The sequence below is a fragment of the Heterocephalus glaber genome, unplaced genomic scaffold, assembly GCF_053883595.1.
Source record: "Heterocephalus glaber isolate CG9 unplaced genomic scaffold, H.glaber_assembly_v1.0 deba00001806, whole genome shotgun sequence".
In the NCBI taxonomy this organism is placed as follows: domain Eukaryota; kingdom Metazoa; phylum Chordata; class Mammalia; order Rodentia; family Bathyergidae; genus Heterocephalus; species Heterocephalus glaber.
The window spans coordinates 2,492,584-2,506,162 of record NW_028258481.1 but is presented as its reverse complement, the minus strand read 5'-3'; the positions used below and the strand labels follow the sequence as shown (position 1 = coordinate 2,506,162).

The 13,579-nt window shown below is 38.4% G+C and overlaps 1 protein-coding gene across 1 annotated transcript; it reads right to left on the bottom strand.

Moving 5' to 3' along the window:
- Window positions 1-4,292: 4,292 nt before the first annotated feature.
- LOC147820721 (olfactory receptor 14I1-like) lies at window positions 4,293-4,763 on the bottom strand. The gene has a single exon (XM_087203794.1). It carries the CDS (start codon window positions 4,761-4,763, stop codon window positions 4,293-4,295), a length of 471 nt encoding a protein of 156 aa, XP_087059920.1.
- Window positions 4,764-13,579: the final 8,816 nt, after the last annotated feature.

The window sequence follows — 13,579 nt, the reverse complement described above, 5'->3', positions numbered from 1 at the left end:
CAGTAAATCTATTTGGCATCACATAGTCCAATATGGGAGTGTGCCTTTGCTCTGTGGGTGGACATGTTCCAGAGAAATAATACATGTTGCAGAAAGTCATGTGCCATGCACCAAAATAAAAAATTCAAGTCAGAGTTGGAAATATTCATCAATAGCCCTAAATTCCCAATCTGTGATTATTCTTTAATTTATTATGATTTTCTTGTTCTGTGTTGTTATGGAATAAACAAAGAATACCACCACTTTTATGAAATTACAATTAAAATTTCCCTTCCTCTTTATAAGTATAAATCAGTGTGCTGCAGGTCTGTGTGTGTCTGTGTGTGTGTGTGTGTGTGTGTGTGTATTTGTGTTGAAATAAACCCACACAGGGCAACATAATGAATAAAGAAATATGGACATTCAACTGCCATCTACAGAGTCATAAATCAAGCATATTTTCAAGAAAATAAATTTTCCCCTTCTTATTTATTTAATATTAGTTTGGGGACACAATGCATTTTTCAAAAAATCTACTCTGGGATTATGTGACAGAATGCACACATTTTTTTTTTAAAAATTGAGCATTGTTTGAGAAGAGACGGTATTATTATGTAAAATGTTCTGTAGAACTGTGGCTTGAACTTACCTGGTCCTGGGCTTTTGTTTGATGGAATACATTTTATTGCTGATCCACTCTCTTTACTCAGTCTTGTCCTTTCATATCTTCCATTTGTTCTTTATCTGAATCTGTGTAGACTATATGTTTGTAGGAATATATCCATTTCTTCTAGGTTAACCAATGTATTGGAGTATTGTTATCTATAGTACTATATTTTTTTTGTACTTCTGCTCTATCAGTTGCATTATCTTCTTTCACTTCATTCATTTCACTACTTTCCTTCCTTCAAAAACATTTTGGATAAAAGTTTGATGGCTATGGTTTATCTTTTCAAAAAATCAATTCTTACTTATATTTCTTCTTTCTATTGACTTTATATTCTGTGTTTCACTTATTTATGGTTATCCTTTGAATTTTCCAATATTTTATTTTTGGGCTTCATTCATTTCATCTTTCCTGTTGAGATGTATATTAATTTAAGATATTTTTGGAATATAGCCTTAAAATAATCTACTATAGATTGGCTTTGCTTTACCCTCTATTTTATGTGCTGTATTTCTATTTCACTGAAATGACATTTTTAAATGTCCCTTTTAATTTCTTCTTTGAAATTTTGTGTATTCAGAAACATACATTTTAACTTCCAAGTATTTGTGAGTGTCCAGAATTCCTCCTGTTTTTGATTTGTGGTTTCATTCTAATATATCAAGAAATGATAGCTTATATGATTTTAGTATTCCAAAAACTGAAGATTTTTGAGGAATAAAATATGATTCCCTTTGAGAATCTTCCATGAGAACAATATATGTTCTGTCTGTTGGACTGAAAGAAGACCAGGAGTTGGAGAAACAGTGGATAGGGAGAACAAGGACCTGAGGAAACTTTGACAAGCCCTGAGAAAGCAGGAGCACATGGAACAGAACCTCCCAGAAATCTGTCCAGACATTAGCATGCACAGAGACTGTTCTCCTGACATCAGAGGCCTGGCTGAAAATGGCAAGTACAGGGTTTCATTTTCATGTGCTCAGCAACACAGCCTACCTACTGAAGTCTCCATAGAAAGCCCTGAGCTTGTGCACCTCTGTGGCTGCCTGCCCTAGAGCTCCCTCAGCTGTTAAGGTTTTTTTCTTGTTTTCTCTGAGAAGCTACCTTGGTGTGTCTCTACTGCTGCTGTCCTATCGTTATTTCTCAGTTTTGTTCCAATGTACAGAACTCTTTGAGGCTGTCTTGTCAGGCTTCCCTTGGGTCAGCAAGCTCCCTCAGCTTTGGTGGAGTTGTCATGTGTTTATCTCTCTTCGATTTCTAAAGGAGAGAATCACACTGTAAAATATTCATGATGGAGATTCTTTTTCCATTCGGCACTTTGAGGCCATCGCCCCATTCTCTCTGGGGTTGAAATATTTCTAGTCAGAAGTAAGCTTAGATTTGGTATATTTTTCACCTGTATGCCTTTCTTCTCTTTGGCTGATTTCAAGGTTCTCTTTTTCCTTTTCACAATCTATAATATGTTTTGTACTATGTTTTTTTCTTTGGTTTTGTCATGGTTGTCATCTTGTCACTTCCTGAATATTTATGTCTGTATCCCTCCCATGATATGAAAAGTTTTGCCCATGGGAAAAATTAAAAAATGTTTCAGTATACACCATGACTCTGGGATTCCATTAAGGCACACATCCTAAGATCCAGCCCCAACCCCAAGAGAAAGCAAGAGGAGTGGCACAGGTGTATTCATGGAAAAGTTCTGAATGTGCACCATACATCTATAGGAGAGTGTCTGTTGGAGGTATGCTCTGACAAAATCTGGAGCAAGAGACTATATCACATACAACAGCAGCTCAAGGATCCAAGAAACATAAGGAATCGTGGAAGGAAAGAAAACACAAACAACCAAACAAACTTGAGCTCATGTAGCTGATCTGGAACAAAGAGAGATCTGTGAATTTCCTGTTGAAGAGTTTAAAACAAAACAAAACAGGTCTGAGTATTTAGCTCAGTGGTTTCACAGCCTGCTGTGCAAGCTCAAGGACCTGAGTTCAAGCCCTGGTACAAAAAAAAAAAAATGACAGAAGCACATTGATCTATAAAACACAACAAATTTCCAAACAAACAAAAGCAAGAAAAACACTTATGAATAAAATAGGGGTTTTTTCTGACCCTGTAAAAGTATAAAACTAATGAATCTTCAGAAATTAAAATATATTAAAAGAATCATTAGGCAATTATGGAGGCAAAGATGTTCCACTGTCTTTCACCTTTCAGGTAGAGAATCAGTCATATGGGTGAATAATTTAGTCTACTCATGCATGCCTTCATGGAGGAGATCCAAGGACAGAAGCTCCAGTCTAAATCCAAGGCCATGAGCCTGGACCTCCCACATCCTAGGGCAGGAACAGATGGACCTCCAATCTCACAGGGAACCTACTCCTTTCTCCCCTGGTTTTGTTTATCACAGCCTTCACTGTGTTCAAAGACACTGGCCTGAATTAGTGAGGATTATTTTCTTTTCCTATTCTGCTGTTTCAAGTGCTCCTATTTTCTGGAAACTCCCTCACAGAACTTGTGTAAACAATGTTTTACTTGATATATGGGCCTTCATGAGCCCAGTAAAATTGATGAATAAAATTTACATGCGAGTGCTGCTTGTCATTTTATGTCAATATTGGTTTGATGTGTTAAGATGGCACATCTTCAGTTATAAGCGGTTCATGTAATAACTTTTCCAATATTTTCCTAATAATAAAATTAACTTATAATATTTCAAAATTGATAAACTGTCAGTAGAAAAACTAATATAGTATGGAGCTGTTTAACGTATCATCTGCATAAATAACCCATACTTAAAGTCACATGAGTTAATAAGAAATAAGTAAAATATGTTTACACTTAATATATATCCTCCAAACATGGAACAACTTTGTCTTTTTTCTTGTAAATGACAAAAAGGTGAAGCTGAGCAAAATCTGTACCAGCAATTTAATACTGGGACTAGTATAGAAAAATAGAGGGCCAGGGATTTAGCTCAGTGGATTCACCTCCTGCTGCTCAAGTGCAAGGACCCAAGTTCAATCCCTGGTAAAAAAAAAAAAAAAAAAAAAATATATATATATATATATATATATATATATATACAAGTAGAAAAAAATAAAATTCTGTTCCCTGTATCCTTTCAAAAGACAGTGTGACTAATGATATTGGGACTGCTAGGATACATGTTGTGTCCCAGTGCTGATGAATTGTACCACAAGAAAGCCCAGGATTCTTGAAAAGATGAAAGAAAAAATTACAAATTGCAGGATGTGGGGCAACATGATTTGCTTCTGCCTGCTTGTAGTGATCACTGGAAATTAACATCACTAATGATCAAGAGTAAGCTCTGTGACTGATATATGTATATAAAATTACTCCAAACAGTGAAGGAAACTGTTCTCTATACATGTATACAAGCAAGGTGAGACATATTTCTCAAGGAAAAAAAACAGTGTGTGAATGTGTGATAGCTAACTGTGATGTCAGGATGGATAAGACATGCCCAGGTGATGGGTTTGGCACAGATCTGGGTGTGTCTGGATGGAACTTACTGAAGAGGAAAACCACTGCTGGGGTGTAGGCTTGTAGCCTGGATGGAATAAGAAGGTAAGAGGGAATTCTCCATTTTGCTCCTTCAGAGGAGCTCAAGTCATGGCCATCACCTTCAGATGTCCCTCTCTATCTTCCACTGCAAACTGGATCCAGTGGTAGCCTGGGAGCACAGACTCAGGGTGATGATGAGACCATAGTGCAGAGGATGCCAAATGGCCACATAGCACTCATAGGACATGACTACCAGAATAGCAATCTCCATTTCTGCAAAAAGGATATTCAGGAGAATTTGAGCAGCACACTTTGTCAGGGATATGGTTTTATTGCCTGTCATAGAATTCACTAAAGCCTTGAGAACAACAACTGAGATGCTGCTAAGGCCTATTGGGGCCACATTGCTTATAAAATAGTACATGGGAGAGTGCAGATGTGTGTCTGTCATGATGACAGTGACAGTCACAAGATTCCTTGTTAGTGCTCCAAGATAAATCACTAAGAACAGGGCACCCTGCAGAAACTGGAGCTTCCAGGAGCCTTTGACATCCATGAGAAGGAACTCTGTGCAGTAAGTGAGTTTATCCATGTCTGCCCACCTGCTGTGGTCTCTGGAGAATCAGGGCTTAAAGTGCGCAGAGGATGCTGCAAGCAGAATGCTGAGCACCCATTATACCTACAGTGTGTCTTCTACTCTGGAACTCAGGAGAAAATAACTGGGTAAAATAAAGTATCTTCATATCTAGTGAATGTACATATTTCTGTTTTGATTTTCTTTCCTCAAATGGTTGATATCCTTTTAGTTTCTATACTCATAGGAGGAGAGAATTAAGCAATACAGTACTTAAAATGAAATCAAGTTCCAACAATCTTTCCTTTTTTTCAGTATTTGCAAAATGACTTTTTAAGTTTTACCTGGACACCTCAAATATTTTTCCCATTTGCTTCAGTTTTGTATGGCAGTCTCACACCTACTCTATGAGAGCATGTCTGTCAGCCCTGGGATTTGGAAATCCCTCATTTGCTCCTCATTCTCTAGGTCCTGGGTGGAGAATGAGTGTGATATGGCCCTTCTGTGACTGATGCTCTCCTTTGTTTTCCCTAAAAGATCTAGTGCATGAACCTGAGCCACCTTTGACAATAGCTTTGATTTAAAGGACATGAGGCCCATCATGCTGCACCTTTCTCTCACTTCAGATGCTCTTCTAGACCAGTGTTTGAGCCCTTTCGCTAACTTTTGCCCCCTTCATCTATGCAAGGAGTGATGCCATTCTGGACGCCAAAGTTCTATTTCCCTTCCATCAATACATTTCCTATTTTATTCTCATCCTTCCTTGACTGCATATTTTATCAAAAAAAATTGTTGAAATGCTCTTCCATGATGCAACATTTTGCTAGACAAGGATTCTAATATTTAATGAGGTTACATCTTTCTCTGACGATCTCCCCTCCAATTGATTTCGGAGCTTTTGTAAAATCTCTTAATGGTTAAAATATTTAACTTTAATTTATTTATCTCTACTTGTTTTAAGCATTCAAATAATAAAATATCTGCTTAATAATTATTTTCAGTATTTAAATTAATCATATCAAGAGATCAATCTGTATTATTTTATTTTCATTGGTATAAAGAGAATTGAAGTATTATAACATTGAAACTATTTTCAGTGGCATTTGTAATACTTTGTAGATTATTACTTTGGCATTAGAAAATAATTTATCATTTTCCTGGATTTTATGTCTATAATAATAATTATTTTCTTATACTGGTAAATTCATGTGGCTTTTCAGTGTTTAAAAAAATGTTTTATAGGAAGTGTTTTGTCTGGTAATACTTTGACTTATATTTGGCTTCCTCTCTTAGTCTTATCTGTAATAAAAAGACAATCATTTGAGCACAGAATGTCACTATCAAACCAAATTAATTGATTAAGCTCCTACTGCTGACATGGTGTGGATCACAGATGCAAACCACACTATGGAGATTTAATTTCCTGTGTCAAAATGACAGATGGTGTCATCAAAACTCTGAGACTCATTCTCCATCCCATCTTATTACATGTCCTTCTTCTCAGTGTGAACAAATTCTCAAGTTTCCCTGAGCTTATTGCAGAGCCTATTGTTGCCAGAAAACTCCAATTTTCTTGCTAAATTTGTTTTAGATGACAAGATTTTTTTGCACTATCTGTTGGGAGAACAGGGTAGAAAGGAGTGGCAGCCAACACCTCCTACTGTAGCTCGATAAATACATCTGTTGTGGTAAAATATCTGCTGAAAGAAACCAACACTTTGGCTGTTTTGTCAACAATTCAAGTCCTTCTTTTGGCTTATTTAGGGTTTATTTCCACTTGCTTCATTGATTCATGAATTTTCTTGATTAATTTTCTCAGATATTTGGTCCCTGGTTCGTTCCTCTCTGATGATTTTTCTCTGATATGTTTGTCACAGTCTTTTTCAGTGATGTTGCTTTTCTGGGACCAGCTGAGCGAGGAATGAATTCTCTAAAACCAAGAGCCAAATTAATCCTCTATTCTTTTACATTGTGGGTGTCATGTATTCAGTCCCAGAGTCGGGACCTGACAGAAAATAGTGACTTGGAGTGGAGTCATTTCTGTGACTCTGTCTGATCATAAATCTTAGAATTGGTTTGATGTAGGAGTTTTGAAAGATTTGAAGATGCACACTAGGGAAGCCCTAGAATGCTGTACACAGAGTATAATGGTGATTCTGGTAAGAGTTCACAGGATCAGAATGCTAGTGAGAATGTGGACAGTAAAGATGAGGCTCTGGAGGTTTCACTAGGAATGAAGATAGTATGAGGAAATAGACTAGAAGTCATGCATATTTCACACTGTCATGTTCTTATAAGTTGCACTTTTGCTGGATGATACTTGGCAGCAGCAGTCATCATATTTTGGTCAGAACTCATAGACACACTCTGGAAAAGGGACTTCCACAACTTCTTCAGAAAGTGGGAGAATAATGGTGTTCAGGTGTTAGAATTGAGGAGGAGTATTCTGACAGTGATTAATGGCAATTATTTTTATTTAGAGTGAATCTAAAAATTTAAAACACCCGTTGGAGGTTTCAATTGTACCTTGTCTATAGCACAATTTCATCATCTATCATGTAGTTAGGGATACTTGGTACCTCTCCAACTGTTGTCTACAATGAATAAAATTGCTATAAATACTACTTTAGCAGATTTTCTTGTGGACAGCTGTTGCTATTTGTCTTGGGTGTGGAACTGTTCACTTGAAACAGAATTCTGAAGTCACAAGGTAATGCTACACTTAATCATGTAAGGAACTGCCACACTTCCACAGTGGCTGCAAATTTTCATTAGTATGAGTAAGTTAGGAAAGTTCCAATTTCCACGTTTACCCTACCACATTTTTATCTCCATAGAACCTATGCCTTCCTCAGGGTGTGGAGTGTTATCTCATCTGGCTTTACTTACACTTTCTGTTTGACAAGTCATATGAATTATATTTTTATGTACTTACAGACATTTCTAAATCTTTCTTGGAAAATATGTACTTAGATATCACCTGCTTTTAATTGGGTGATTTGATATTATGATTGAATTATAGCAGGTTCCATCTATTCTAATTTTCAGTTCCTTATTCGACATGTATTTTGCTAGCTATTCTCCCACTATGTGGATAGTGTTTTCAGCTGTTTTTAATTTTTAGAATTCTTCAAATTAAAATTAAATGTCCCTAAAATAAAATCTCCTATGCTAATCAGGTTTAAGTGTTGAGCTCACCAGTGCTATGTACATTCACATTGGAAACTCTTCTCCAGAACTCTGTTCATCTTGCAAAACTGAAAGTCTCTATCCTTTAACAACTTTCCCTCCCTGCCTTTGGGAAGCTTTTGTCAATCACGTCTCTACAGTATTTTTTCTCTCTTTCAATTTGAATGAATTAGATTATTCATCTGAATGGAATTGTACAATACTTGTTCTTTTCTCCTCCATTAAACTAGGCCAACGTGCCTCATGTACTGTATCTCATATAATTTTAGGATATGTTAAAGTATAAAAATCAGGAACACTTTATGAAAGTAATGAATATTTCACCTTTTAAGGCTAAACATGTACAAGATATTTTCCAAACTGTAAGCTAAATTGACCAAGCTAATCTAATACTCCTCTAATATTCTAAAATTATGAACATTTTAGTCAATTGTACGGAAAAAAATTATACTATTGACCACAGTGGTGATGGCATTGTGAAGAGTTTACTCTCTGCCAGAGGTGTGCTAAGAAGTGTTTTGTATCTGTTAATTTTTGGTCTCCAAGATCAACTCAGGAAGCAGGGAGCTGGGAAACCTCTTCTTTGGCACAGAAATCAGAGGGTCATGTTGGGGTCAGGCTGTTAGTGAGACAGTGTTTGGACCAGCAATGTCAGCTCACTCTGTGTTCCACCCATGCCCAGAACAACAGCTACACCTTGACTGCATCCACCAAATAACATGTGCGAACCCTGTAAATCTGTAAAAACTTTACTTGGATATAATCATTAATTCAATTAGTGAAAAATGTTCATATTTGAGTATTCACATAACTTTTTACTATCTGGACTCCTTTTTTAAGAGTACAAATAATGTTATCCACTTCATTTCATTATTTCAGACTCACTGGTGCCAGATTTCATAAATTTTTGTAATACTATGTGAAATTTTACCACATTTACAATCTGTATCTTCTGCCTTATGACTATTATTATTTGCAATGTTGAGGATCAAACTCAAGGCCTTGTGTCTTCTATACATGTACTCTAGTAAACCATGCATTACAAAAAATACTATGCAGTTTGAGGAATAGTCTACATATCAGTTCTTCAACACTGTCTGCATTTCAGGTTTAACTTGTATCCTGTCCTAAATCCTCAATAACAAGGAGAACAAATGTGTGCTGTTGTATCATTAAATATGTTTCTAGGCTCTCTGTCCATACTCACACTTCAGTGTTTTTACAATCTTAAAAAAAATTACCTGAAAGTAAGAAACAATTTCATAACAAAATTATAAGAGAACAATAGTTGATATACTATTATCTTCAAAGCAGTTACTCAAAATTACAAGACAGACCTAACAGATTCTCTCTCACAAAAAGGAAACAAATGTAATAGTACAAAAGCTTTCAATGAACAAAGAGAAATTAGTAGTATAAATGAAACAAATTAGCATATATATTAAAATAATTTTGAGTCAGTACAGTAGGTAATTTAGGGGTTTATTTGAACTTCTTCCTACTTTCTCTGTATCTATTTTCTATTTTGCTCCTTATTTGTCTATATATATTTTATTATCTCAGGCTGTCTACCTTCTTCTCCAGCTAGTCTATGGATGGCTACTTCTGTTTTACAAGTTACCAGCTTTGCATTTTTGCTCATAAAAGGTCTAATTTGCCAGAAAGTAAGCCCCCCCGCAATGTGAACTCCAATTCTAAAGGAAATATCTGGTGCAGTGTATTATCTGCTCTCACTATGAGGAGAATAATGAGATGGACCTTTACATGTTGCTGGTCACAGACTGTCACTTTGCTATGATGTGGTATGAAATGAAAAGAAGGAATCCTCACTGATTCTGTGCCTTTACACAGGAAGCTTTCTCTGCAGTGATGGAGTAGACACACAGTGAGACAAAGCGCAGAGCTGGATGACCTGAGCTCTTCTCCTCCTCACCAGATGACCTAATTCTGTGACCCTGGAGAGTCCTCGAGTTCCCTGAGCCTCACTATCTATATATAAGTTTGGGCTAATAAAGCACACAGGACTGCTATAGGGAGTAAATAAGAAATTTATATTTATAGGTGAAAATATTTTATACAATAAAAACCAGAATGCCAATGATATACGCATATTGTGATTCTTCAACACTAATGGTTATTGTGTGAGAATTACCAATCTGTCTTTTAAACAATCCAGATACTCAAATAAAATCTAAATTTGAGTGGTAAATACCTCCTGATCGGCAGGTCTGTAAAGGCAGGGAATCAAAGCACATTTCAGCACTTGGAATCTGTTTCTTTTTCCTCAAACATCCCTTGACTTGAAGGAAATGATATTAGTGGAAATTTTTAGGAAAAAATAGATGCAGTGTAACTAAGCCTGCAAGAAATCCATGTCTATGAGGAACATTGATATATTTGGCCTGCAAATTGTACCCAAGAAACAAAAGTTATTGGATAACATGGCATGACTATTAAATAAAATAGTCTTTCAGGCTTCACTAGGTTACTGATTATTACATAACATCACACACTATTAGAAGGCCATGCATTCATTCCTTGCTGACATTAGCAAGTATCCTCTCCTGGATTTATGGGGTACATGTTTGGTTGAGCACCCACAGTTAATTCTGTCTTCCCCATGGCTGCAGTTTGAAGGCAGGATGGAATCCCAGAGGAGGTCTATGATGATCATGATACCAATCACTCATATCAAGTGACAGTTAACTCTGTTTATAATTTGCAGATGCTAGGTTACCACTGGTGAGGCTTCTGCCAAGCAAAAAAGCAGCCATGTTCCTGCAACACTGAGCCCTGCTGCTGGGAACTTCTGTCCTGCCTTGGATCAAACCTACCCCATGTTCCTCCTCCTGGCCCTTCCAATCTCTGTGAAGCAATCTTCTTACTTTTTAATACTAAACCCCTCATACTATGAAGATGGATAATGTTTTCCTTCATCCTTTTGTGTGCCAGGGTTTCCTTTACAATTCTTATGTATATTCCTCTGTGGATTTCTACAAAAATGCTCCAGTTTCATGTATTTGCATGGCATGCTGTTTTCAATGTCCCTTTAAAAATATGATATCTCAGTTTATAAAGGTGACTATAGCTATGGGCTTCCAGTGCAGGATACACTTGAATACTATTTTTCTGTTTCCATATCAGAGACATCATTTCAACTCATTATATACATATTAAAATGTTTTCATGTGAGAGGTTTTCAAAACAGGTCAAGATAAGGTTTTACATTGTTGAAATTGAACATAAAAACATATTACTAAGTCTTGTCTGTGTTCCTAGTTTTTCAGCATTTCCAAAAATTGAAATCATTAGAATAAAGTCAAATTGAAATGGAATCAGAAAAAACTTAGATATTAAAACATTTATGTACTAGGTCAGTTTGAGAGACTGAGAGCCTCTCTCTTGGTGAGCCACAGAGCCCTGTGCCAGGACCCTAACTGCCCAGGAGCAGAGCAAGGCTGCCCCTGGAGACCTGGTGGGGTCCATCCTATGCCTGTGGGAGGTGGACAGGAAAAATGCCTGAGAACTTTAGGTGGGCCCCTGAGCAGTGCAGGTGTCTGCACTGTGGGAAGTGATTTGTGGGGTTTATTTGCCCCTGACTGTAAGGCAAAAAGCCTGGGCTTGAAGGACCTGGAGAGGAACCTTTCATGAGCTCTGGGACTTTAGAGTCAGCATCTGCAGCTTCCCAGTCTTCCCTGTCCTTATCTGAGAAACAAGACAAGAAACAGGAAAAGACCAGGCACTGTGCAGATAACCTCACGTGCTTCATGGTCTGCACTCTAGAAACTGAAACCAGGAAGACTTTCTCCATGTAGCCCTTCTGAGCTTCTAGCTAGTGCTGTCCTGGACCAGTCCAATTCACAAGACTAAGTTCTGCTTCAGTTAAAAAGATATTAAAGGAGAAGAGGGTTTACTTGGTTTATACATACAACTACTGTAGAGGAAAGATTATGTGTGCTGCCCTGCTCAGCAGCCCCCTTGCAGCCTGGGATTGCAAGGCCCACTGCAGGTTCCTGAGCCTGCAGTCTGCTTCCCAGGGCAGCCAGCCTCCAGATGGGGTGGGCTCACCTCTTCTCCACTGGACCTGAGCCTCACATGGGCACCCCATGCCACTGCAGCCCATCCTGCCTCGGTTTCCTCAGATGCGACCTCCATGACAAGGGAATCAATAGATGCAGGAGGAGGAGTGAGGGAGGGGAAGGGGTGTGAAAAGCATTGTGCTGTGTTTTGTACACGCACCAACTCCCCACAAGCAGGGCCACTGTTATTCACTGCAGATGTGGAGTCATACAAATTTTAGAAATGTAAAAAGAGTATAAATTCTGTCTGCCCTCTCTGTAATGTGGAAAGTTAGTCATTGCCTTGTACATGGCATTTTTAAAGTAATGCTATGAGGAATCATTCTGGGAGCTCTCACTTGGGAAATCCCTGCCCAGTTTCCACAGGCCTGGGTAGAATAAGCAAAGGATTGGCCTAAATGTAGCACAAGCTCCTGGATGATTCTCTAAATTGCTTAAACTTTGCCTAAAGGTTTTCATTGTTTGAACAAAACATCAGTCTATACATGCATCAATTTAATTTTCAGAAGGCTTTGGTGCAATTTCATTTTTCTTCCATCGCTCTCATATTTCATAGCCCTCCTCACACATGCAGTCTGCATGATTCTTATGAAAAGCATCAGCTACAGCAGCCTTGGTAGACACAGGGAGGCATGCAGCCCAGCACTGAGCCTCTGTGCCCCCAATCTCTCCGTGCTGCAGCTGAGGAGAATCCCTGCTCACTAAGGGCATGATAGTCAGAAGAAACTCAGTGAGCAAACTCACCTGCCTCCCAAAGACCTCTGTGAGCAGAAAACAGAGACCTTTAAATGTCGCTGCTGTTTCTAGAGGGAGAATGACACACCAGTTAGTTTCTCATGTATAGTTTCTCCCCACTTCACAATGAGAACATGTGAAGTAGGGCCCAGCATCCAGGACAGCATGGCCAGCAGCATCTGTCCACCATGATGCATGGCTCAGTGCTGCCTGAAGAGGCCGCTGCTCAGGTCTGAAATGCAGGGCAGAGGAGCCCACAGCTGATGAGGAGGCTGCTCAGCAAGTTTAAATGGGTTTCTGAGAGGCAGGGCCCTGGAGGAGCAGGCCTTTCCCTCCTCTCAGGGGACTGGGACACAGGCTCAGCACAGTCCATGAGAAGGGCAGAGCCAGGACTTAGCTGCAAAGTCAGGTGGACTTTGAGAGAAACACCTGATCCCTGGACTCCAAGGCAACAGGCTCTGATTCCTGAAGGATTCACCAGACATTTACCCCAGCAGCTCTTCCTGCAGAGAAATGTGAAAGCTACTTAAGCATAAAAAAATAAAAAATCCAAAGTGAATGCTTAGTGCTGAAAACACCCAAATTTTTGGAAAAACTTTAACCTACGCATCCAAGAAATGATATACACTCCAGACAGGCTCCAAACACAGCACAGAAAAAAACCCTGAAAGTCAGTGAGGGAAATCCTGGGTTCTGTAAGAGGAAAATGATTCATCATCACACAGCACAGGGAGTGAAGCCCCAGAAAAACTTCTGACTTCTCACCAGAAGCGGAAGAGGCTGAAGCAGGGGGAGACATTGTCAATCCATTCAAAGAACAAAGCCTCACAT